The sequence below is a fragment of the Scaptodrosophila lebanonensis genome, unplaced genomic scaffold, assembly GCF_003285725.1.
Source record: "Scaptodrosophila lebanonensis strain 11010-0011.00,11010-0021.00 unplaced genomic scaffold, SlebRS2 tig00000085-arrow-pilon, whole genome shotgun sequence".
NCBI classification, from domain to species: Eukaryota; Metazoa; Arthropoda; class Insecta; order Diptera; family Drosophilidae; genus Scaptodrosophila; species Scaptodrosophila lebanonensis.
This window is the reverse complement of record NW_022060564.1, coordinates 5100062-5126303: the sequence shown is the minus strand read 5'-3', so window position 1 is coordinate 5126303 and position 26242 is coordinate 5100062. Positions and strand designations below refer to the sequence as shown.

General features: G+C 35.6%; 2 protein-coding genes across 3 annotated transcripts; one reads left to right on the top strand and one right to left on the bottom strand.

The window, feature by feature from the left end:
- Positions 1-13169: 13169 nt before the first annotated feature.
- LOC115626347 (inhibin beta A chain) lies at positions 13170-23484 on the top strand. 2 transcript variants are annotated; one of them, XM_030521697.1, is made up of 5 exons: positions 13170-13271; positions 19103-20530; positions 21363-21623; positions 22351-22730; positions 22800-23484. In XM_030521697.1, the coding sequence occupies exons 2-5, from the start codon at positions 19507-19509 to the stop codon at positions 22959-22961; spliced, it is 1827 nt and encodes a 608-aa protein (XP_030377557.1). In that variant the 5' UTR covers positions 13170-13271; positions 19103-19506; the 3' UTR covers positions 22962-23484. The 2 variants fall into 2 exon arrangements, with proteins under 2 accessions (XP_030377557.1, XP_030377556.1); XM_030521696.1 differs by lacking the exon at positions 13170-13271 and adding an exon at positions 18213-18399.
- Positions 23485-24181: 697 nt separating this feature from the next.
- LOC115626595 (glucose-6-phosphatase) lies at positions 24182-26186 on the bottom strand. The gene is made up of 5 exons (XM_030521978.1): positions 26079-26186; positions 25837-26001; positions 25283-25778; positions 24433-24551; positions 24182-24356 (listed from the first exon to the last, which is right to left on the bottom strand). The coding sequence occupies exons 1-5, from the start codon at positions 26165-26167 to the stop codon at positions 24182-24184; spliced, it is 1044 nt and encodes a 347-aa protein (XP_030377838.1). The 5' UTR covers positions 26168-26186.
- Positions 26187-26242: the final 56 nt, after the last annotated feature.

The following is a 26242-nucleotide window of genomic DNA, read 5'->3' as shown; positions in this document are numbered from 1 at the left end:
GGGAAAGACGGAGTGGGTGAGAGAGAGAGGGAGCGAGAGTGTGAGGGAGAGGGGAGCTGGTCTGAGCTGGGGAGGTGTGACAACCCTATTTAGTTGGCTACACGTGCGCCAAATTTGTTTATTCTGATGAAATTGTGTTGATTTTTTATTAATTTTTTGCACTGATTGCGGCAATGTATTGAAGTTTATTAATTTAGTTTTCTATTATTATTATTATCAGCATGATTGACATTAGTCTAAACAGTATGACTATTTGGTAAATTTATTTTCATTAGTTTTAATCGCTGTGCCAATTTCTTTATTATTGTTTTAATATAAATCAATTTGTTGAGCGTATCTTGGACTTTCTAGAAACTGATAATTTGGCGATAATTAAACTTCGTCTGGCCAGACATGTGAATCACTTCGAAACACATGTGTATATACATATAGTATAGTATACCATTTAGTAACATTGTTCCCAATCAGAGCATATTAATAGATGTCTGGACTCTTGTGTAAACTGGTTCTTTGCCACAACAATACAAAGGCCAATGCGTACTCGTATATATAGATTATAAGTGTTGTAGCACCATGGCGATTATCTATAAATTTACTATAATTGAGTAATATTTATTTTGAAATATAGCAGCGACTAAGCCAAAGAGTATTCTGATAACGCCATTTCTATGAAACTTTGTGTTCTGCAGCTCTTCAGGTCATTCATCTGTTGGTAGACTTTTTGAAAGAAAGCCATTACTATTATATTTTGTTCAAAATATATTGTTAAGCAATTGTTTAAGTGTCTGATAGACCTGGCTGGTGCCAAAGAGTCTGAGAGCTTTTTTGGTTTAGACTGGCTAATTAAAGAGTAATGCGTTGTTCTAGGTCGTTGCCACTCAGCTTGGTTGAGGAGAAACTGGGCGCGACCAGGAAGAAACCGTTGGGAAATAGGGCCACTTTTAATATATTTCTTAGTGTGGAAGACATTGTACTACTGTGCCAGTCGAGAGATAGGGTACATCCTTAGATCAGTCCAACTTAAGTGTATTGGTTGGTTTTTTTTTTTTTTATTAATCTGTGGCCATTTAATATGTCTGCACGGCTTTCTTCTTCAATGATATTTCTTATTCGGTGATCCTTCTGTTTTTATTTTTTTTGGGAAATCTTTCTTGCTTTAAAAATCCGTCATCTTCTGTGACAATACAGTTTAGCATTCTATAGAATTTCTTCTTGAATTATTCGTCGTTTACAGCCATTCGTTTACTTCAGCGATTCTCTTTTTGCGGTAATACCCTTTTCCATTTCAGAGTCCATTTACCTTCAGAGACCCTTCTTGCTTTATTTAATGGCATCCAAAGGCCACTGTAAGAATTTTTATCCATTTCAGTTTACTTCAGTTCGTGTCTTGTATGAATATATTGAGACCAGATGCAACTGACTGCTCAATGGTTTAATAATTCTTTCTTCCTTTGCTTCCTGATGGAAACCATTTCATGGACATTAGGACATTGTTTCGAAGTCCAGTTTCACAGGATAGTTGTCAGGATCAAAGGCTTCTACGGCGATACCTGGAAGTCGAATTAAGCTGACCAGCTAACTGTCATTGCCAAGCTTTTGGGAGTTCTCAAAACTATTATAGTTAAGTCACGTTCGTTATTGGAATTAACCAGCCAAATCACTCCATGAACTAAGAAGGGACCTGGTAAGTTTCTCCGTATTGAGTCCTGGGCGTGCTCTTCCGTCAATTCCTTTAGGTTGCAGCTTTGCAAACATATTTCCCCCGTAGTCCACAACTTTGGCTTTCCGGGAAGCGACTGAGAGAGCTGGCATCGTTTATGATTAGAACTTGTGCGATATCTGATGGCAGAGCAAGGCTTTTGTACCCATAAAGCAAAAGGTTCAGCTGCTTTTATTGCAATTTATTTGATTTCTTCACCATACTCACAAAGTCGCAGGCGCACCTTGAAACTTTTCAACTAAAAGATAAACCAGCAAAGGGAGGTTGAAATACACCGGCTGGTCCTCATCGTCACACTTGAGTTGCGTGCGCCAATCGGATTGAAATTCAAGTGCCACTTGAACGGGATTACTACTGGACACTCTATAAAAACATGTTTGTTTAAACTCTTATCATATTATTCGCATTATAGCTGCTTATCAGCGCGAAAAGGTCGCGGCAGTATCTTGATTTATGGCTGTCATGGCTTAGCCCCAAATAAGTGTGTACTATGTGAGGATTCTGTGAACACAATATTTCTGGAATCATTATTTTGAGTAATCAACAAAAAGAGCTCTGTTTTCGTTTGATTAAATACTAAGACACAGTTCAAGATGAATTCGTCACACGTAGCCCACTCGTGTCTTCAGTCATGAGCTTTTGTGGTTTTGGTCAATTAGCATAACTAAATATGCTTATCATTTCTACCGCATGTGGTATATAGTCGTCATATCTAACGATGCTTACTGTTGGGTTTAAATTGAAAGTACACGATATAGAGGATATTATAAGTATATGTGTTTATTGAATGGCGGCAGCTTATGAACTGAACTACATTGTATTGTTGTACATACTCATTGCATGACAGAGTTACCAGAAAGATAATTGAATGAATATGTTAACGTTTGTGTTGCCATATAAAATATACGTTATTTTCAACACCTCTTCTCAACACAAACTATACTTTGTTAGTTTACATTAAACCTGTCATGCTCAGTAATTTTACATGTTTTTGTTTACATAAATTTTTCGTACATATGTCTGCAATCATATTAGCTGTATCAACATAATTTAAGACAATTTTATTTTCATTAATTAACTGACGAATGAAATGATATCTTATATCAATGTGCTTGCTGCGTGCATGATACATATGGTTCTTTGCAAGCTGTTGTGCGCTTAAATTATCGCTGTTAATACAAATAGGACTTTCTTCAGGATAACATCCGATTTCTGTCAATAGTTGTTTCAAGAACACCGCTTCTTTTGCAGCTGCAGCCAATGCCATGTATTCGGCCTCTGTGCTACTTAGCGCCACCGTAACTTGCTTGCGAGATTCCCAAGAAAAAGCAGCACCAGCCATGAAGAACATATATCCGGTAAAGGACTTGCGATCGATTACGTTGCCTCCCCAGTCGGCATCAGTGTAGCCCACGACTGATTTGCCACATCTATAGTAGTGAAGCTTCATGTTCTTTGTATTGGATAAGTAGCGTAGAACGTGCTTTGCCCCTGCCTCATGTTCAGCTCTCGGGTCCTTGTTCATTTGTGAGAGCTTGCAGACGGAGTGTAATATATCTGGACGTGTAGATATAGCCAAATACATCAAACTCCCAATAAGAGCCTGATACTCGGTAGCGTTAACTGTTTTCGCTTCATCTGAAGGCTTCTTGATTTGGAATCCAGCATCTAATGGAGTAGCAACTGACCTACAGTTTTGCATTCCATATTGTTGTAGTAGCTCTTCGATGTACCTTGTTTGACATACAAACAAGTCTCCAGTGTCATCATTTCGCTCGACTTCAAAACCTAGAAAATTGCTAACTGGACCTTTGTCTACTGATTTGAATTGATTTCCTATATACTGCTTTATAGAAATTAGATCCTCTCTGCGTTGGCTAGCTATTAAGATGTCATCTACATAAACCGCTATGATATTAATGTTATCATTTATCATTTTTTTATAAAGGCATGGCTCACTACTACATGGAACAAAACCATACTCTTGCAAAACACTGTCAAGCTTCGCATTCCATTCCCGACCTGCCTGTTTTAAGCCGTAAATTGCTTTGTTTAATTTTAATACTCGATTTGGCTGCTTCTTGCTAATAAACATTTCGGGCTGTTTCATGTAAATTTCTTCATTTAGTTCGCCATTTAAGTATGCTGTGCATACGTCCATTTGGTGTAAGTGTAGCTTAAGTTCAGCTGCTAATGCAAAAACCATCCGTATGGTTGCATAACGAACTACAGGCGAATATGTATCGACGTAATTTATACCATATTGCTGACTACAACCTTTAGCAACAAGCCTAGCTTTAAATCGTTCAATACTGCCATCATTTGCTTTCTTAAGTGTGAAAACCCACTTATTACCAATTGCCCTTATACCTGGTGGTAGATCAACTAATGTCCATGTATTATTTGCTATCAACGAGTCAAACTCAACTTTCATAGCTTCTCTCCAATTTGTAGCTTGTGCAGATGTCATTGCTTCATCCAGGGTGATAGGTACATTTACCTCTTCTGAATCCTGCAATATATTAATTCTGTGTTTCTGCTTACTAGGTCTGCCTGGTGCACCTGTACGTACTATACGTGGACGGCCTGGTCCATAAATAGGAATATTCTCACCATCACTGCCTGATTCAGAGCTATTGCTACTATAATTCTCACTAGCATCCTCGTAGTCTGTTTGTGGTGACTCGGGACGACTAATGCCTTCACCTTGTTCTATTACGTTTTGATCGGCACTTCCTATTTTTTCCTTATACATGAAATCAGAATAATCCACAAAATTAGAATGACCCACATCCTTGATTTGCTGTTTCACATTGTTTTGTCTGACTCCTTTTATTTTACAACTTTGTTCTACATCTTTTCGCACCAACTCAAAAAAACCTTTGCTGTCATTTGTTTCCATAAACAAGTTTTCATCAAATCTCACATCCCGTTTTATAATTACAATGCGCTTTATTGGATCATAAAGCCTATATCCCTTTACTTGATCACTGTAACCAACGAATATAAACTCCTTTCCTTTCGGTTTGAATTTACTTTTCTGAGTTTTATCGAGTCCAACAGCAAGACAACCAAATACTTTAAAGTGTTTCACACTTGGCTTTCGTTCGAACCACACTTCATAAGGAGTTGCATTTTCTAAAGCCCTTGTCGACGAACGGTTTCTAATATAAGCGGCACACGCACAAGCTTCAGCCCAAAATTGCTCTCCTAGTCCTGCATGGACTAACATCGAACGCGCCATTTCAACAATTGTACGGTTAAAGCGTTCTGCGACGCCGTTTTGTTGCGGAGTATACGGTACTGTCAATTGACGTTTTATGCCTTGATTCTGCAAATAATTATCAAAGTTTTTATTAATGTATTCACCACCGTTATCACTTCTGATTGTTTTTATTTTTTGACCCGTTTCTCGCTCAACACATGATTGATAGTTTTTAAAGTGTTCAAACACCTCGCTTTTATTAGCCATGAAATAAACTTTTGCATATCGAGACTTGTCGTCTATAAATGTCAAAAAATAACGTGATCCTCCTATAGAATTCACATTAAACGGACCGCAAACATCAGAATGTATTGTTTCTAGCAAGTTTGTTGCACGGTACTTTGATGGCTCGAATGGTTGCACACATATTTTGCTTTTAATACACGAAACGCACGTAATGTTTGTTGTTGGCTGTATTTTGTCTATGCCATTCACCAATTGATCAGCTGCTAATTTATAAAGACTGTTTAAATTCATGTGACCGAATCTGTTATGCCACTTAATATTGTTTCCGACACACGAAATATTAACTGATTCACATTTGTTATGAAAATAATATAAGTCATTTACATTATAAGCGACAGCAATCACTAAATTTTCATTTGCGATTCTAATTACAGCTTTATCGTTTTTAAAATTGATTTGCAATCCATTTTTCGTACCCTTTGTAACTGAGAAAAAATTTGTTTGTAGTTCTGGGACATACAAAACGTTTTTTAACATAAATTCACTTTCGTTTGTTTTTATGCGAACGACACCGATGCCCATTGCATTAAGTGATCCATTTCCCGCTACTAGCACTCTCTGTTTTAGTTCAGTGTACTCAAGAAATAACGCGCGATCATTACACATATGTGACGTAGCACCACTGTCCACACACCAACCGTTGTTATTGCGACTTATTTTATTTTCATCAGAGTACAAGGCCATGTTTGGAGATACACACACAAACGATTTTTCACCAGTTTCTTTGCCCTGATGTTTCTCACCACTTTGTTGTTTTTTAGCATTTCTACATACCGCGGCGAAATGGCCTCTCTTGCCGCAAACGAAGCACACTCCGTTATTTCGCCGTTGTTGATCGCCTTTTCCTTTTGCATTTTTGTTGCTATGCGCTATGTATGCATGTTGTCCGCTATTATTTGCGTTTACTTTTTGCGATTGACTTTTACGTTCGGCTTCTTCCAATAACTTATTTCGCAATGTTGTGAAATTTGGAAGGCTGTCACGAATTTCCATTGCTATTACGAAATTTTCAAATCGCAAACTCGATAATAGAATTATTACAATAATTTCATCACTCAGGGTGATACCCACTTCACTCAGTTTGTCTATAATACAAGTAAAATCATTTAAATATTCAACAACATTCATTTCTTCCGACAAACGCAAATTTAAAAGACTTTTATACAGTGTTACTTTACGAGCTGGCCCTCTAGCTTCGTAAATATCTTTTAATTTTTTCCACGCTTCTGCTGACGTGCAACAATATTTTATGTAATTTAACTGCGTTGGTTTCACTGACAAAATTATGGATGCTAAAGCTTTCTCGTCTGCTTTAACCCAATTTTCGTATTCATGTTCTGGTTTAGGTATTTCGCCATTTGCAATTCGCCATGCATCAGAATGAATAAGAACGCCACGCATTTGGACACACCAAATATCATAATTTTTATCGTCCAACTTTTCTATTGAGAACATATTGCTCGCCATTTTTACGCCGTTTAAGAATTTTGAACACCTTTTATTAAATTCTTTTTAGTTTTTACTTTTTACTTAACTTCACCAAAGACACCATATGCGCACTTATACAAGAAGTGCTGTACTTTTAAATAAAAGCCGGACACACCGTTTTTTGTCTTTTAGTAATATTGTGTACTTTTGATCACACTAGCATTGATCTGGGCCCATAACCTTTGTTGGGTTTAAATTGAAAGTACACGATATAGAGGATATTATAAGTATATGTGTTTATTGAATGGCGGCAGCTTATGAACTGAACTACATTGTATTGTTGTACATACTCATTGCATGACAGAGTTACCAGAAAGATAATTGAATGAATATGTTAACGTTTGTGTTGCCATATAAAATATACGTTATTTTCAACACTTACTACTCGTATGTATGTAAGTATGTATGTATATCAAACTATTTTTAGGAGACACGCGCAGCTGAAGCACTAATTGTTTGCCTAAAGCTAATCTTGGTGAAGGCAGCAAGATAATGCCCGAGTTTTTGGGTTACGTGCATTGATGACTGTCACTCTTTCAGAAAAAAGTAGTATTTTTTAGTAGATATGTTTTGGAAAGAAGAGGAAATTTTATGCCAAATACGAGCATACGAGTATAGCGTCAACACCATCCTAATGAACTTGTTTATCTGCGTCACGGCGAGTGTGAAAATGAAAAGTGTACACAAGTTGTGAAGGCACGAGTTGCATGCGTGACCCAAGCAAATGGCTTTATTGAATTGATTTTATTGGAAATGGGCGCATATGCCCCTATATATGATAAACTACGTACAGTGGATTCTCTATGACGCACAAATTTGCATTCAGAAGAAATTGAAGAAACTATATCAGTTCAGCGCTTGTACTTGAACTTTATTTATACATACATTTGAAGGAGAAACTTGAAAAGGACTTCAAAGCAATGGCTTTTTTTGTAAAACATTTATGATATAATTTTAACAGATTTTTCAATAAGTATTATTATAAACTATTTTGTAACTATTTTTACATTAATTTTTCATTAAATTTTATTATAAACTATTTCGTTTTAATTTAAACAAATTTTTCAATAATTATTATTATAAACTATTTTGTAACCATATTTACATTAATTTTTCATTAATTATTATAAACTATTTTGTAAAAATGTTCACAAATTGAGAATTTATTAAAGATGTCAAGACAATTAAACAAAACGCAATGTTGCTTGCCAATTTTATCGCAGTTTTAAGAATAACAACTGCAAGGTAAACAAGTATACTCTATTATTGGTGTAAATAATTCTTAATTATTATATTAATTAAATTTATTTGCAAACAAATATTCATTACAGTTAGGGTGTTAGTTTCTAGTGCTTTTTCTAGCATAGTGGCTGTGTTTGAAAAAACTATCGATTTGTGACAAAAATCAGTTGCTTGTTTTTTTTTTTAATTTTGTTACACAATTATTTTTTGTTTCACTAAATTTTATTAAATAAATCAAATAATTGTGCTGTCGATACAGAATACTACTATAACATGTTTTATATTAAATTATATAAATTAAAAAGATAAAAAATAATATGATGTTATAATTAAAGTTGAAATAAGTCGAAGAGCTAGTGAAACATAACGGTATTTTAACGGTATTAGGTCACGCCTGTAAGTCTCCATCCTCTTTCATCTTCTTCATTAGTTCAAGGTGATCCTAATCCTGGGATTGAAGTGTATCTTCCTTATCGGTAAACGAACGTTATTTTCTTTTGCCAAGTTTTAATTTTCAATTTGCATTTCAATAAACTTTTTACTACAACACTTCACAATTTAATTGTGATGCTGCTTCATAAACCAATTACTGCTGATTCTTAATGTGGGTTTATATTGCCGCCTAAACCTAAACGTATTCACATGTTTGATCGAATAATCGTTATCATCTCTACAGCATACTTAACAACTACTTTACATTCTTCTTTGTTTCGACATTAAATCCTTTCATTCCTTAAATCCGGTTAAAGAATAATCAACTTTTGAGAGTCGATTTCATAATTTCAACAACTCCTTTCAAAAACAGAAAGCAATGCGGCTTAATCGGCAACACTTTTTTTTACATGATAGACCATCTGAATGCTTTTCCTTATCTCGTCAATCTTAAAAAGTTCATTAACCATTTGTTCTTTTTATCATGGTCGTGTTCTTTTGTGTAATTTGTTCATTTAGAGTAAATGAATTTAAGTTTAGTTATATTAGTTGCAACTGAAGGAAGATTAAAAAATGCTCCATTTAGTAATCAATTGGGCGATCATCTTTTCACTCAAAAATGATGATTCATTAACTTATGCCATTATTGGTAATACAAATCATTTATTCTTACTACAAGTATAAGCAGTCACATTTTGCATTTTTTGTTTGTTCAATACGAGCTTGCGTTCAATGTTTGCTCCACATGTCTGGCGCATGACTTGTAAGTGGACTTTGAATTGAAAGCGAAACGCACAAATGTGTAAATAAAAATAAAAAGCGAGAAAATCTAAATATATTTCAATTTGAAAATGAATTTAACTGGCGGCTATAGCCAGTCTGTCTGTCGGGTGTCTAGATGCTACGGACTGCAACAATCGATGCTACAAAGTCCAAGTGTCGAGTGCGGATAAGATTTTTTGCCGACACGAATTTCTAATTTCAATATCATCGCACACGGACAAATTATTCATACACACATACAACATATTTATATTTATGGAAATTTTTGATGCTCCCCAACGTCTGGCAAGCAAGTGGTTTAAAAATAATCTCCACTTGCCGAAAATATTACACTTAAAATATACATTATTTGGGACAATTTGTGTGCTGTCCGATTTATTTTTAGTTCCCATTTCTCTTTTGTGATTGCAGGATTCACGCCAAGTCCACATGATGAATGACGAAGCACCTAGTCACATGGATCGTGTGTGGTCATCCACTATATATGTTATGTATTTATATTTTTGTATGTATTGTATTTTTTATGAACTATGCTGTGCCATGTTTTCAGTTCGGGCGCGTGTGTCATCTTGGCCATGATCTGAGTATTTGATAGAAGGCGTAAACGAATGTGTTAATTGTTTCAATATACTCTATACAAATTGCACTGTTCTCTTTCTTCAGGCAGTTTGCAACGCTACAATATAGCTGATGAAGGCCAGCTGGAAAGTACAATCTATTTACAACATTTTATTAATTCCTTGCTTGGGCCCAAAAAATTACAAAAGTTGAAGATTTTTTAGAAGAAGAATATTTTAGTTATAAACAGTATTTTAATGTGCAGCTTTTATTTTTCTCCATTATAAATTTTTAATGTTATTTGTGAAGTGACGATAAATTTTAATAAAAGTGTAGAGTATGCGTTCTTCACTTTAAAAATTTATTGATTGTATTGTGATTTTTTTAAACCAATTATTGTTGTCTGCCTTGGGAAATGCGCCAATTCACTTGAAACTTTTCCATTAATCATTTTTATTGGGTTTTTAATCTCAAGATTAAAGTGTAATTTAAAGCATACGCGCACTCGTTAATTTTGTTTTTGATAATTGCTGGTGCTGTTAATTACCCGTTCGAGTGATACTTAAAGATAATCAGATATTTTTAAAATGTGAATATATTTGTTTATTCCCTGGTAGCTTAAAGTACAGTTGACCCTGACTTCTGACGAAAAAAGAAACTATTATATAATTTTATATTTTCAAGGGAAATGAAATAATATCGTATATTATTCGTTTAAATCAAAAATATGCATTCAGTATAATACCAGTAGTGTTCAGTTATAATGAAAGGAATGGGAAATGGCAAGAAAAAACATGTGGCAGTTGTAATATTAATGAATATCTTAAATATATATTGGGATGTTCTAGGATCTTGTTTTCGATTTATGCTTATATAACATAATTAGTTATATTTAAGTGATATCTTTATATTTCAAGCTGCATTTTACCATTATAGTATGCATATTATCTGTTAAAAATTTAATGAAATGTAACATTTTTGTTCATTTCATATTGCTAATGAATATGTTGTGCTCGCTTTGCAATGGCCTGTGCCTTCCCTTGGCTTATTAAATCGAAAGTCGTGGGTGTTATCAATGGTTATCAATTCGAAAATATTTGAAGAGTGTCTGGGCAGTTTCCGGTTGTCAACAAGGGATCCCATTAATGAGGCCTATACCAGAATATTTGCTCTATACGAGTGTCTCTTTCGCATTTTATTAAAAATAGTTGAGTCTAAATATAAGCTGCTTACAGTAATTTCTAATTTTTGTACTACTCATTTGTTTTTTATTTATATTTTGCAAAACTTTCCAAAATTGAAGACCTTGTCAGAGGGTTTCAAAGGGTTATCAAGTCACAAAATCTATGTGACATTAAATTAAAATGAAATCAAATTTCTAGGGGCTTGGCAGAAATGCTTATCAATTTGTGATGTGCCACAAATCGTGCCTGAGCATGATTTCGTTCTTGGGTAGCGTGATGAAATGTCAGAGCAACAAGTTTTTAAAATCTATCCATAATTTGTGAATATTATTTAAGAAACTGTTAATTAGTCCTAACGACACTAAACAATACTCCAGACAGTGCGTCAACGGCAACGTAGATATTAATATTTGTGGACGTCATGCGGTACTTCAAATAAAACGATTAAGAAATTTCAACCTATCATAGGCGCATAGGGTAGAAATCGATCGAGATCGAACACAATATACCAATTGGAGCAATTAAATAATGTGATAGACACTTCCACTTTGCGCCGATGTCGTGGACAACGAACAACGAACAATGGACATTGGACCTACGACTCAGATACAACAACAAAAAGTGTTGTCGACGCCAACGATGCGGCACAAGCCGATGACGATGACGATGACGACTGCGACGACCGCGACGGCGACGAATGCTGCTTGGGGCTGGGGCTGAGGCTGAGGCTGGGGCTGGTTGCTCACTCACGTTTTGTTTGACAGCGACAGCGGGCAGCAAGTAGATCCAAATGAATTGAGATTCGAACAAGTTTGAAACAAGTTGGAAGTAATCGATGTGTTTGACATGTTCGGCGTGGGTGTCGTTTCGACTCAGGAGTGATAGCGACTCGTTTCGTTTGCAATCGTTTGCGCTGCTACACGAAGTAGCTTCGTAGCTACTTCGTATGCACTTCGTAGCTTCACGAGCGCGATCCGCTTGCGAAACCTTAAAATGAAAGTCAGCGAAAGCTTATCACGCTAAAACTAAATCTCTCTCTCTCTCTCTCTCCCTCTCTTGCTTTTCTCTCTTTACCACTATATTTTTCTTTTAAACTATAATCTTTAACGCTCTCTTTGCGCACTAACCCTGTTGAATTAGTTCCTCTTGATTTTGTGATAATCAAAAGCTTTGTCATTTAGTAAATTAAATAAGAAATCTATGAAAATTGCGCATCACTTTATTGTACTCTATACGCAGTGAAAACAACAATGTTGATGGAGTATTTGAATTGGCGCTGTTATCAAACAATACCAAAACACACATTCAAGTCAAGTTCGTGCGCTCGGATTTGATGGTTGTATTAACTTTAACCCATTATGGGTATTTATATTTTTTGACATACTTTTAATTGTGAAAATATTCTAATATACCCACAGCGCTTATTATACTATATCCTTGTTATTACCGTTTTCTGTGAACAAATAATAGAATGATAAAATAAATATTATATTATTTATATTAGAGATAAGCTACTTTCTATTAAAGAAAAAATCAAAGCGTCGAAGAAACTACTATTTGAGAATACTATACTATATTATTTATGTAAGCGTTAGGCTACTTCCTATTTAAGAAAAAGCAAAGCGTAGAAAAAACTACTATTTGAACCTTTTTGTCTAATTTTTAAGAGTAATTAGCAATGTATGTAAGAAGATGATTATTTAAAAACACCAAATACCAAAATAGTGGATGATTTATTACTATATATACTTAATATAAATATAAGTCAAGAGTTTCTCATAATTATTGTTGAGCATGCAAGTACGGTCCATAATGGGTTAATATGTGTGTGTTTTTCTGAAAGTGGAACTCGTTGTCTGCCGCGTAGACTCGGCTGGCCAGGGTAGCCTTTGCGGTTGGTGGCTGTCCATCGATGAATTATTCACACGCAGATGTTCTGACTGTTTGGACTTAAGGCGGCGGAATACCTAATGGAGAAATATATATATATATATATGAACTAATTTCCAAGGAAAAATAAGTAATTACTTGCAAGTGTCAAAAGTTGAAAAGTGTGCCCACAATTTTTGTTTGAAAACAATATAAAAATATATACAAAAAAAATAATAATAATAATAATAAATATAAACAAATACTTTCATACAAATGCTTTTACAAAAACAAGTTTGTTTACCTGACAAAAAGTCTTGTCATCGGGTGTGCAAAAGTTCAAGCTGTGATTGATTTGTGACAATGAATAAATTGCACAAATAATTGAAATAAATAATAAGGACTTTATGCCGCAGAAATATAAAAACAAAGATTACTTTTTATTTGAAATATAAGCTGTTTCGCCAAAGGATACTTGAAGCAGGTAAGCAGCCATTATATAATTGTGCAAATATTTTCCAACGCATATTAATGCTAATTATTAGAGCGTTTTTATCTAAACTTTTGACTAAACACAAACTAAATGTTTAGTGCCTTATCAGAAACTATGGGATTTAATTTAATTAGCATTACGCAAAACAGTCGAAGGTGTTAGCCAGAATTGTTGTACATTATTTTCTGAGTAAATATCTAAAAGTAGAGTCCAACAAGTTGTATTCACTATAGAAGTAAGAGTTACATTTCAGCTAATAATATTACAAATTATATGCAAACTAAAGCTTGATATGCCAGTAGAGACTACTAAATGATTAACAAAGATCACAAGTATCTCTGTTAATAATTCAAATACTTAAAACAATAAATTACAAGCAATTTATACGACTGCCTGCAGGACACAATAAACGTGCATAGTTTAAAAATAGTCTAAATTTTTATATATGTATACTATAATAACGTGATGAAATTGTTTAGCAACAGCGGACATGCTTATTGTGCCACGTTGCTCTGCAGAACCTAACCTCACTAATTAAATGTGTGCAAAAATAATTTATAAAATAAATACTAAGTCGAAAAAATAGACCAACAACGCATTGATCTTTTTTTGTTTTTGGCTCACGACACTAATAGATAAATCATGTGGAATTAGCATCGCGCTGCAGCAATCCTAGTATTTAGAAATTCCCATGAAATAATTTTCAACTTTTTGTCGTGTGGCAGAAATTAAGAAACAAAATTTTATTAATTATTATTATTTTTTTTTTTTGGATTTTTGTTTGTTGTATTTGTATTTCTTGTATAATCTGTTGTGATTCCAAAGTACGCACCAGGCAGAGCAATAAACCTGCAGAAAAACAAAAGCAAAGTAATTCTTATTTTTTTTTTCATTTTCTGTCATGCGCCAAAACGCTGATCAGCGCACATTTGTCTTATTGGTTAGCGGAGATTTCTCAAAATTTGGACTGGAATTGAAAAAGTTCAAGTGAAATGTTGCCAACAGTTCAATAAAACGATTAAATGAATGTAGGAAACATGTTAATCAAAACAAATATGTAATGCAATTAAATGGTGCAAGCAGCCACACACTCAAGCAGATAGAACTGGAAACCAACGGTCTCCTCCACGCACATGGAAAACCCCCACAGATGTGTGTCTGTCGCATACAACTTGCAATCATCAGTGGATGGACGTGTACTTTGCACCCCAATGGCCACTTAGGCCCAAGCAGCAACCCAACCCAACCAACTCACTCAATCAATTCTTTTAAGATCGGCCTCTGTCTCTCTCTCCACTTGGAAACAACAACTAAGCCATTCCAGCATCACGCGCCGCATGCGTGCTTGATGACGTAGCCCACTAATGGAATGGGAACGGAACCGGGTCGTAGTGGGCCTACTACGAGTGTGCCTCTGCTTTTCGGGGTGACGCGACTGGACGATCGATTTGCTCCACTTCAGCGTATTTAACCTTCTCCTGCAGTCGTGTGGCGTACATATTTATTGCATGTGTGTATGTGTGTGTGTGTGTAATTTTTGTAATAGGCACACATTCTGATTCGCTGTGCTGCGCTGATTGGCAGCTTTTTTTTTCCTACTACATATTTGATTTCGTTTTGATAACTCGGTCACTTGATCGCATCACTTTTGCATACAGCGCAAAAGTCACAAGCAATTACGTCTAATATGTGCCTTATAGCAGTCACGTGTTGCCAATAACGTTAAGTGCCGTAATAGACGTCATTTCTAATGCTCTAATCTGCGCAGTTCCCCCTGGGATTGTGCATAACAGTACATAACAGTGTGACCTATGCTAGCACAAGGACAAAAGTAGAAAGAAAGAAACTAATCTTGAAATGCATATTGCTGCAACCCAGCGGCCTCTCTGTGTCATTACAGCACTCTCACGCCCGCTCGCTTACTATTCTAACTGTAAATACTCTCTCGAATATTAATGCAAGCCAGCGAGCTGCAAGAGAGAAGGGAGGAGTTGGTCTCTAACATACCATCAAATAAAGAAGAGAGACGACATTCTCTCCTTCAACACTATGTACTTGTATGGGTGTTATTCACTCTTTCCTTCCCTCCCACCGTCTTAATTTTTCTTACATTTGATGAAATGTTCATAGTATGCATTGAAAATTAGACTTTGCGCTGATTCAGTTTTGAAAAATATATTTCGATGACGTATGGCGCAACAAAATATATTGAAAATATACTAATAATGCCTCAATATCAGTTGAGATCACCTTCGTTCATTTGTATCAACACTACCTCGGTTTCACTTTCACACTTTTTTTGTGAAAACTATAGTCATTATTTAGTTTTATTGATATGTTCAGAGTTTTATTTTGTATTATTCTTTAAAAATACCAATACTTTTCAAAACAGCATATTATATTGTTTTATAACTCAATTTTTATTTAAGCATTTATTTGACACATAATATTCAAAATTTACATTCACTATAATTTGTGTAATAATCTCTTCTTTGGTTCACTCAGCTTCTTCCGTAACTTCTGATTACATATATTCTGCTGCTTTCTCCGAAAGCTATAAGGTGTTTATTTTGAACAGAGCCTAATGCTATAGTCTTCATATTTTTATACTTTTTTTATATGTTTGTAGTCCGTTTCGTAAGTTGTAAATCATATTATTTTCGTTTTAGCTTAATTTAAAACATCAATTTAAGTTTATGAAATCGTTCAGTTTTTTGTTATGGTCAAATATTTGCTCAAGACAGAAATTTAACTTGGGAGCTATAAATAAAAATTTCAGCACTCTGTAATATTATTTTTTTTATTTATTTATTAACCTTATCTTATGTTTTCATAATATCTGATGTAAGAATGATTGAAATGCATGCAGCGCTTAAGGAGGCCGCACTTGAAATTCCCAATCGATTTAATTCCACTTTAGAAATCAGATATTCAAGCTGCTTTGCACTTATTTGGTAATCAAAAGCATGCACTTCCTCAACAATTTCCAATTCTTATACTATATATGTAGTACGGGTATATAGTACACGCAGCACACGCAGGCAGGCACGTATTTATGTATTCATGAATAACATTAATCAGCAGCATAAACACGATTAAAAGCTTGGTGCAAAGTGATTAAAAGCTGAGCACACGGGGCCATAAATCACATAATGAACGCCTTTAAGTGATGATTTAAAGCAATTTTGATTTCAACACGAAAATATGTGACATACATACAGTCGTATATACATATATAGTATATACATACATACATATAAACTGGTACAAGTGTGTGGAATAGAATATGGCTTATCAGCAACGTGTTCTTGTGAACACACTACTTTTTAATTGACTTGACTCTTAATCACATCGCCAGATCAGCAGATCATCATAGAGCTCTAGAGGCTGATAAGGTTTTTCCAGTAATTAGTATGAATGAAGAGGCACAAAGGAGGCGTGCAATTCAAAAGAATAAAACATCTTTGATAAGTGCAAGAGGGGTGTGAAAATGGTTAAGCCAATACCTCCCATGAACCAAGCAATTCATTGCCGACACTATGACACAAGCTCGAAATATTAAAAGGCAGCCTTATATAATTTTCGCATTTCGAAAAAAAAAGAAAACAGAATCATATAGCCATGCTGTGATTAAGCAGAACCCTTCAAGTAATATTAAGAAATTGTTATTTGGTATCGCAATGTATATTCAATTGATATTTTTTGGTTGAAAATATATTACACGTTTTATAGTTTATATTGTAGCTATTGTTTTTACATCTTATCTAATCATTTACTAATTGTTTTACAACATTATTTTATTATAAACATTTCAGCTTTTATATATTTTTTTTCTTTTTTTCTTGGTCATTACTGAAACCTTTCAGGGTGCTCAAATTTATCAAAAATAACTGCGGTTGTTTCAGCTCTAAAAATATTTTTGTTTTCAAAATTTTAATTGCAGATCTCAAAAAAGAATTTAATTTAATTAATTTTCTCGATGCTTTTTTGTTGCAGCGTACAATAAAAGCAGCCTTGACAGATTTAGTCCTTCATGCAAGAAGGATTATTTCTTAATTTATTTACTTTTTTTTATTTTATAGACAAACAGAGATGTCGATTTGAGAAAAAGACAAAATCAAAACAATACAGAACTTATATTAAATACTAAACTAAATCGTTAATTAGAAACTAATAATTAGGTAGCAAGTTTGCTCAGAAGTAAGAAATAACACAAGCATATGAAATATTCTAGCTATATTTATTTATTAAAAAGCTAGCTTTATGCTTACAAGTTCTGAAGGTTTGTTTTACAAATAATATGTATGTATAACCAAATATCAGATAGTTCAGAATTACGTGCTAATGAGTTGCAAAAATGCAGAAATTTAACCTTTTTTTCGGCCAATATTGTGCGTGCTTAGCCAAAGTTGTTGCTTAGCGCAGACCCATTTAGTTTTCCCTTTTATTTATATAATTCTTATAGTGTTTTTTTTTATCGCTGTTGTGCGCCGTTGGCAGTTGGCAGTTGCCTCGGCTCTTAAGCTGATGCAATGAGTGCGACAATTTGCATTGTCTTTCAATATTCTGCAGACATGTAATGATAGCCGAAGCCGCTGGCGCCCCATTCGACGATGCAGCTGTGGGAAAATATGCATTCGCGCTCAATGCAGCGAGGTTCGTGTGCCGACACTTCGGGTGCGCGTGCTCTCTGTCAATCAACTATTTCGGTTACTTGCGCTGGCACATGCACTCTCTCTGATGGCCTTACGCTCTTGCTCTCTCCCTCTCTCTCTGTGCAATTCGGCGCTGTCGATCAAACATCAACGTCGTGGTTGTCGTCGTCGTCGTCGTCGTCGTCAGCACTTAATAAATTGTTCTACTAAAACGTCAACGGCTTCATTCATTCACAACTCGTTTGCGCTGTCGCACGTCGTCGTCAATAAACACAAAATATCGCTCTCTACGAAACAAAAAAAAGATTCGCCGCTTCGCTTCTATTTATACATGTATTTGTGTGTTCGTGTTCCTGTCTATGTACGTGTGTATTGTGTCCGGGTTCACTTGCCGTGCCGCCCCAAGATCATCATTAACGGAACCAATTCGTAATTGCGAGCTTACAAATTTTTAAGTGTGACCGGTACGTGTGGTCTTTCGATCTATGCCTACGATTAATTGCAATTTAATTTATAATATACAATGAGTAGCACGCCGTACACTGCGTATACGTAATATATTTAGCCGCCACGTTCACCCTTCGGTGTTAAGTTTTTCGTTTTTCGTTTTTAGTTTTTGTTTTCGTCCTAGCATGATGAGCGCCATTTTCGTTTGCAAAATTGATAAATGCTGACTTTTTTCAATGAATTGCAATGATTTGCAATTAAGTTTTGATTAGGCGCTCAATGCACTTTGACGTGCAAGCCAAGTGTAATGAAATGCAAAAAAATGATGCAATTTTTTGCTCGATTTAACACGACTTGCTGGAATGAAACCTTGCACAAAAATGGGGAAAATCAAATTTGAGCGCATCACATTTTGGGGTTTTACGTTATGGGGACATTGAACTGTGAAATTAAAAGTTCAATTCATCGTGGAAGTTCGGCAAAGTCCTTCAAAGAGTCCTGGCTGAAAAGCTCAATCTGTATAAATCTATTATACAATCGTTGCAACATTAAAATGTTAATTTCGCTCAAGTTTTTACACAACATTTAAGTTAAAATACAAAATTAAAGAGAAAATAATGTAGCATACGTATACGTTTAATATTTTTAATATTTAGTTAATAATATTTAATAATATGAATATTTCATCACTAATATTGACTTTTAATTTTTTTCTTGCAGCTTACCCACATTTGGAGCAATCTATTGAGAGATATAACTGGGCGCTATGCACAGCCCATCAAGCAAATAAGTGAACGAAATTAAATTTAAAGCCCATAAAAAAAATTAGGGCTTTCCAAAGTGCTAAGCCAAAGAGACAACACGGCAAAGAACACAAGTGACCCCATTTGCAAATCTATGAATTTTGTAAGCCAAAGAACTACGAACATTGAGGTTTTAATGCTACCAAATAGATAGCAATTCGTGCAGTCAACAATATAATAAAAGCCAACCAACTAGTAGCAGCAAAAAAGTGTAGCTCTAAGCTAAATTAAGTGCCGCAATACAAAAACAAACAAAAAATACATACAACAATTTAAATAAAGAAAGCTCGGTTTCTTTAAAGAAAAAATTCCAATTCAAAAATGGCTCAATATTTTATGACATTCATGCTGCTGCTCTGCTTGGCCCTGGAGAATGATAATATCTATAATCGTCTGCACGCCCGTTCGCATCCCAGTGCCCGCGAGGACTCCGAGGGAGTAGGCGTCCATTTGATGCGCCAGCATCAGCAATATCAGCAACTGCAGCGGGCGCATCATCATGCCTCGAAACTGCAGACGCCTCCACAACAGCAGCACCACACCAAGCATCAGCGCACCCGCCAGCCCAAGCACATGGCGCCCGATCCCAATGAGGAGGAGGATGCAGCTGCCATTCAACTGAGTCGCTACTATGCCCGTCTGCGTCGACATTTGAGGCACCAGCGCGAGCACGAGTTGCAGCAACAACGCAGCTACCATCGTAGCGGCAGCAGCAGGCGTCCCGTCTTTGAGGAACTCAAGTCCGTTCCGCGCCTCTGGCAGCACTTGAGTGATGTCTACTACGACGACGAGCAGGAGGACACAATGAATCAGAGGCTGTCGAGCGCTGAGCAGGACTATTCCGTCATGGTCAACGATGCACCGGAAACGGATACGCAACAGAAATCAGAGGCTTCGGTCGACGAACTAGACGAACTAGCTTATGTCAAAAATCAACTGATGCAAAGCAGTTTCGATGCAGAGCTGCCACCAGCAGAGCCTGAAGCCGCTGAGGTATCTGAGGTATCTGAGGAGCCCAGCCCGCTGCCAATTCTGAATGCCACAATACCTAATAGTATGACAAATAGTACCAATAAGACCACTGGCGGCTGTCCAAAGTGTGAGAGCAATCGCCAGGTCGAGCATATTACGGAGGAGGAATTGACGCGTCTACGCATCGAATTCGTGAAACAACAAATTCTGGAAAAGTTACGCCTCAAGGAGAGTCCCAACGTATCGGCAGTGGAGCTGCCAAAGCCCATTTTCGAGGGCGTTACACTCACACGTGCGGACGAGGGGGTCAAGAGCAAGGATCTGGATGATTATTACGCCAAGACCAACAAGAAGTTTATCTTTCTCAAGCGTGGTAAGTTATTATAAATATCTATATCTATCCTTCGACTAGTTAATTAAATTTTATTTATATTTATTCTACGACTATTTAGTTGCAAGAAATTGGGAACATTTTTTATTTTATTTATATTTATTCTACGACTATTTGGTAATACGATATTTTTATTTTATTTATTTATTTTTATTTTATTCATATTTATTCTACGACTATTTAGTTGTATGATATTGGGTACATTTCTTAATTTCATTATATTTATTCTACGACTATTTAATTGCAAGATATTTTTATTTTATTTATTTATTTTTATTTTATTTTTATTTACCATCTACTACTATTTAGTTGCAAGATATTAGGAAATTTTTATTTTATTTATTTATTTTTATTCTACGAATTTTTAGTTGCAAGAAATTATCAAATTTTGATTATATTTATTTATTTTTAATCTACAAATTTTTAGTTGCAAGATATTCGAATATTTTAAATTGTTTTTTCGATTCTAAGTTTATTTTATTCAAAATAGAACAAATTTAATTGTTATTTATTTATTTATTTTATTTTCTTTTTGTTTAAATGATTCTAAATTTTTTTTAAGATGGTCCCACAGGAAGCTTTTCAACATTATATAAATCTTAAACAAAAATGTCAAGATATATGCAAATTTTTAGGCATTCTTTGTTCAGTACTTGAGACAATACAGTAGGGATTTACTTATCTTAAAAAAATAATAGAATACAGAACCGTTCGAACTAGAACAATCCACATTATACGTTCGTTAGATTAGATATTAAAAAATAAGCTTTAAAAATTAATAAATTAATAAACTTACGTTTCCAATTGTTGACAGAACACCACGAGTGCAATCGCTTGAACGCGCATCCTTCCATGTGCTTCTCCTTCAAGATCGATGATGCCGATGCGGATGGCTTCGATGTAAGCACCGCTGTCCTGTGGCTGTTCAAGAACAAACGGAATGCCACCAAGCAACAAAATGAGACGCTCTCGATGCCGCAGCAAACCATTGTGGTCTCGGAGGTGGAGCAGCAGTTGGACAACAAATATTTGCCATTGGCCAAGACCATAGCCATACAGACGGTGGATGTGCAAGGTAAGCTGATAATAATAAGTTATTATATGAATAATATTTAAGCATGAATGTGTGTGTGCGGGCGTATGTCTACGGCACGTTTAGACCTTTGTTCAGCATTGCGTTTTATTTCGTTTTACTTTTTATTTGCCAACTGACCCCCAACAACCTTAGAAAAGAAATCAAAATCAGTGACAAAGTAGCTCTGCTGTGCTGCGGCTGCTGCCTTCATGTTTATATTTCATATCATGCTCTATATTATATAGGAATTATACTAAATAATATAGCTGACCGATAATTCTTTATGGATGCTGTATGTTTGTGTGAGTGTGTGTGTGTGTGTGTGTGTCGTTGACAACTGTTTGTGTTTTCGAATGAAGAGATCATTGGGCGTATACGTGATAGCACAGGCATACGGGCTATTGTGGGTGAATAACTTGTTTTGTCAAATTTTTTTCGTGGGTGCAAGAGCTGAACTCTGGGCTCAAGGCAGCAGTTGTGAAAATAGCTCTACGTATTGTGGTGGCTGAGTTACGTCGGGCTGTTGTTGATATGAATGGAACCAAGCTGGTGTAAATAACCTACAAATACAGTGCTAAGTGAAGGGCAAAAGAAAGAGGAAGCATAGCTCGAGCCAAAGCCGAGTTACAATAGGCTGCTAAATGGTTAGAGGTATCCTGTTTAAGTAAGAGAACGCCTGTTTTACTAAAGTTTCTAATGTGAATTATTTTTCTTCATTGAATTACAGATGAATGGATGAAAATAGATATTGAGTGGCCCATCAAACGTTGGTTTGGCAATCACGATTTAAGTCACATCGTGCAAATTACCTGCGAGTCCTGCGATATTGAATCCATGGAGGAGATAATATCGGTCGATAAGGACTACAGGCCATTCATAATGATTGATACGCAAAATCGGCGCACGAAATCGCGTCAGAAGCGCAGCATTAACTGTGCCGATGGTGTGACGGAGTGCTGTCGGGAGAAACTGTATATCTCCTTTGCGGACATTGGTTGGAGTAACTGGATACTCCAGCCAGCTGGCTATGATGCCTACTTCTGTCGCGGTTCCTGCAGCTCTGTGGCAAGCGTGACGCAAGCAGCCTCACATCACAGTTCCCTGCTGGTAAGTAGACTAGAATAAAAAATATTATTTCAACGGCTTGACTTAAATATTGCGTTTTCATTAACACAGAAAATTTTATCGGCAAGTGGGACGCGGAAGCCCCTGGAACTAGTTCCCTGCTGTACTGCCAAACAGTATTCCTCCCTCCAGTTGGTTGTGTTGGACTCAAACAATTCGGCAACCCTGAAAACATTGCCAAACATGGTCGTGGAGTCGTGTGGTTGCAGATAAAACTACGCCAGGCTACAACTCTATTATATAGTGCTATTTATAAAAACACACACATGAACACACATGAACACACCTACACACAAACACACACATACATGAGCACATATCGAACAAATTAGGCATAGCAGTAGATAGAGTTCAAATCAGTTCCACATCTTTCGTCTCTCCTTCAATTAATTTAAAAGAAAACAAAAACACAAACACAAACACATTGCATTGCATTGGCATTCACATTAGCGTTATGTATGTATGTAATTGAACTCGTATTTTCGTCTTTATGGTAATTATTAGTTAATAATATTTTGTTTAATATACGCTGCCATTAGTTGTAGTTGCAATTAGGTTCGTTTAGCCTTAGTTTAAGTCGATGTACTTAAGCGCTTGAAGCATTAGCATATGGCAATTAATCGTAGTTAGCCAATAATCACAATACTTACTACTTACCATCTACACGTATAGGAAAGCTAATTTAAATGCATTAAGCTAATTATTTATAAACATAACTGCGTAGTGTTTTTTGTATTAAGACAAGTGATGAGATAAATGAAAACAACAAAAATTCAAATATAAAAACTTTGTGACAAAAATTATATCAAATACTGTCGTTTATTTTTGACAATTGCTCAGATATCTAGACTTATAGAGTCTATAATCAAAGCTGTCGATCAATACATATCCAATGCCATATAATTTAATAATTGTCCTCCTTAGGACAGACCTTAAATAAAGAAAATGATTTTAAAAAAAATTAAATAAAAAATCAATACATTAGAGAACTTCAACTAAAATAAAACTATAAAAATATAAAGCCTATAGAAGTTACCTAAATATCTAATATCTAATTGCGACTATCGTTTATTTTTGACAACTGCTCAGATATCTAGACTTATAGAGTCTATAATGTAGCTGTTATTTGGGCTTCATAGTCGTCGTGCTTTTAAGCAAACAAAGCTGTCATATAATTTAATAATTGTCCTGTTTAGGACAGATCTTAAATAAAGAATAAAGCTTAAATGAAATAAAATAAAAAATCAATACATTAGAGAACTTCAACTAAATAAAACTATAAAAATATAAAGCCTATAGAAACGACCTAAATATCTAATAACGAATTCGACTCGGTTGTGCCAGAGAACTTACGTAAGGGTTAAGACCATTTGGGATTACAGAATTTTGGAGTACCTTTTCCTACACTGCAGTATAAAAATGCAATCGTTTATTTATTTGATAAGCTTAACTAGCGCAAAGGAATGTATAGAGTTTCTTATAAATTCAAAGGCGAGAAATGCGAAGCGACCATGCTGCTTGGGTGTGGCAAGACGAATCCCAAAGTTGAGCAGCTCCAGCAGAGTAATCATAGAGAAGCGTCGCCAGAAGCGGGTATTGCTTTCTTTTCTGTCAAACAAAAATAGAACAAGAAAAGGTGATGATAGGTTCGTTATCAATTTTTAAAGAACGTTAATTTGCTTACATGTTGGCCAAAGGTGAGGCCAAGGCCACGCCCATTAAATTTCCCAAGTCGCGTACTAACATGAAAATGGGACTAGCCTCGTGACGCATATAGGTAGGTTCGGGGCACCATTTAAAGGCCTGCAAGACAAGAATTTTCGAAAAGGAAGTAATTGCAAAAGCCTCTATAGTTACTGGTGCTATTTTAAAGAATTGATGGATTCGGATAATACAATTACTCAGGCAACTATAAGATACAGATGCCAAATAAAATAATGGATACTCCTATGCCAAATAAAATAGTGTATTCTCTAGTCTAGATGGGCCAGTTTGTTGTCTATAACTACTAAGTTTTAAAAGTTTATGCGGACAGACAAATGGAAATATGATCGGACATGGGTGAGCAATAAATACTTTTTTAGAAGTTGAAATATACAAAAATTTTAAGAAAAAAAAATATATATATAAAATATATAATAAATATAAATATATATTTAAAGATATATTTATATATATACAATAATTGAAAGTTGAAATATACAAAAATTTCAACAAAAAAAAAAACCGACTTTCAAAAAAAAAATAATTTCAAACAAATGGAAATGGAAATATGAACGGACACTGGTAAGCATTTCTATTTGTATGTTTATAGTTATTTAAAAAAATAGTTCATAATAATGACAAGTAGAAATAAACAAACAAAAATTTTATAAAAAAAAGGACTTCCAAAAAAAACTATTCCCGAACAAATTAAAATACAATTATACAATTATTTTTAAAGTCGGAGTTGAAATTTTAAAAAAAATATATACAATCGAAATGAGACGCTTCTTCTTACAACTTCCAACTCTAGTATGTCAGGTATGTCTTACCTGTCTGACGGACCAATGCGGATCGACGCCCAAATGCAGCTTGACAAAGTATACGGCAATGGCGACACAGCCGAGAAGGACGATCACGAGCACGGACCAGGCACGCGGACGTGAATATAAATAGTCCGTGTGCTTCTCGAAGCTGTTCATGGCCCGCACTCCAAAATAACTGCCCAGGACACATTGATGCAGGAACTCGGTGGCAAAATACAGACGACTTAGCCAGACACAGCAGACACAACCAGTTATAACGCTATAGGCGATGATGCGCCAGGTGTTGGGCCTCCAGCACTTGAAGCGCTGATGGCAATAGACGAACAGATAGGAGATCAGGATGAGCATGAAGACCGTAAAGGACATGGAGTGGGTGCAGGGCATGCCGCCACTTGTTTCGCAGCTGAGCTCGTGGGCCTGCAAAGCCACCTGGGGCTTGTAGGCCTTCTCATTGGCATAGAGCTCGCGCAGCCACCAAAGCGGGCGCAGCTCTGGATAGATCCTGCAATTTTAATTCACACTAATCGAATTGCAGTTTACAACAAAGTTAGCCAACTCACCACTTTTCGAAGGAATTCAATGCACTAACCAGGCTGACTACAAAAACCAAATGTATGAGCATCTCTTGACGAAAAATGCCAACCACTGGTATGATAAGATTCATCAGATTTCCAGGCTCTATATAAACGCTGAGGAGGCGCCAGAAAGGCTCTGCGCTGCTTAGACTGCAACCAAGTCCAGAAAATAACAAGTGAGAAAAATATTTGCCACCAAATCCATCACAATTGTGACCAAATCTTACCGCTCCTGCACCCATTCGTTTATAAAGAGCTCGGCATTGAGCATATTGCGATAGAAATCTGCAGCCAAACGCACCGCATCCAGCTCCATTTTGTTAAAAACTCGAAATTCGTTTCAAACGACGCTCTGATTAAATATATTGTTTACACTCTTATGACATGTGTA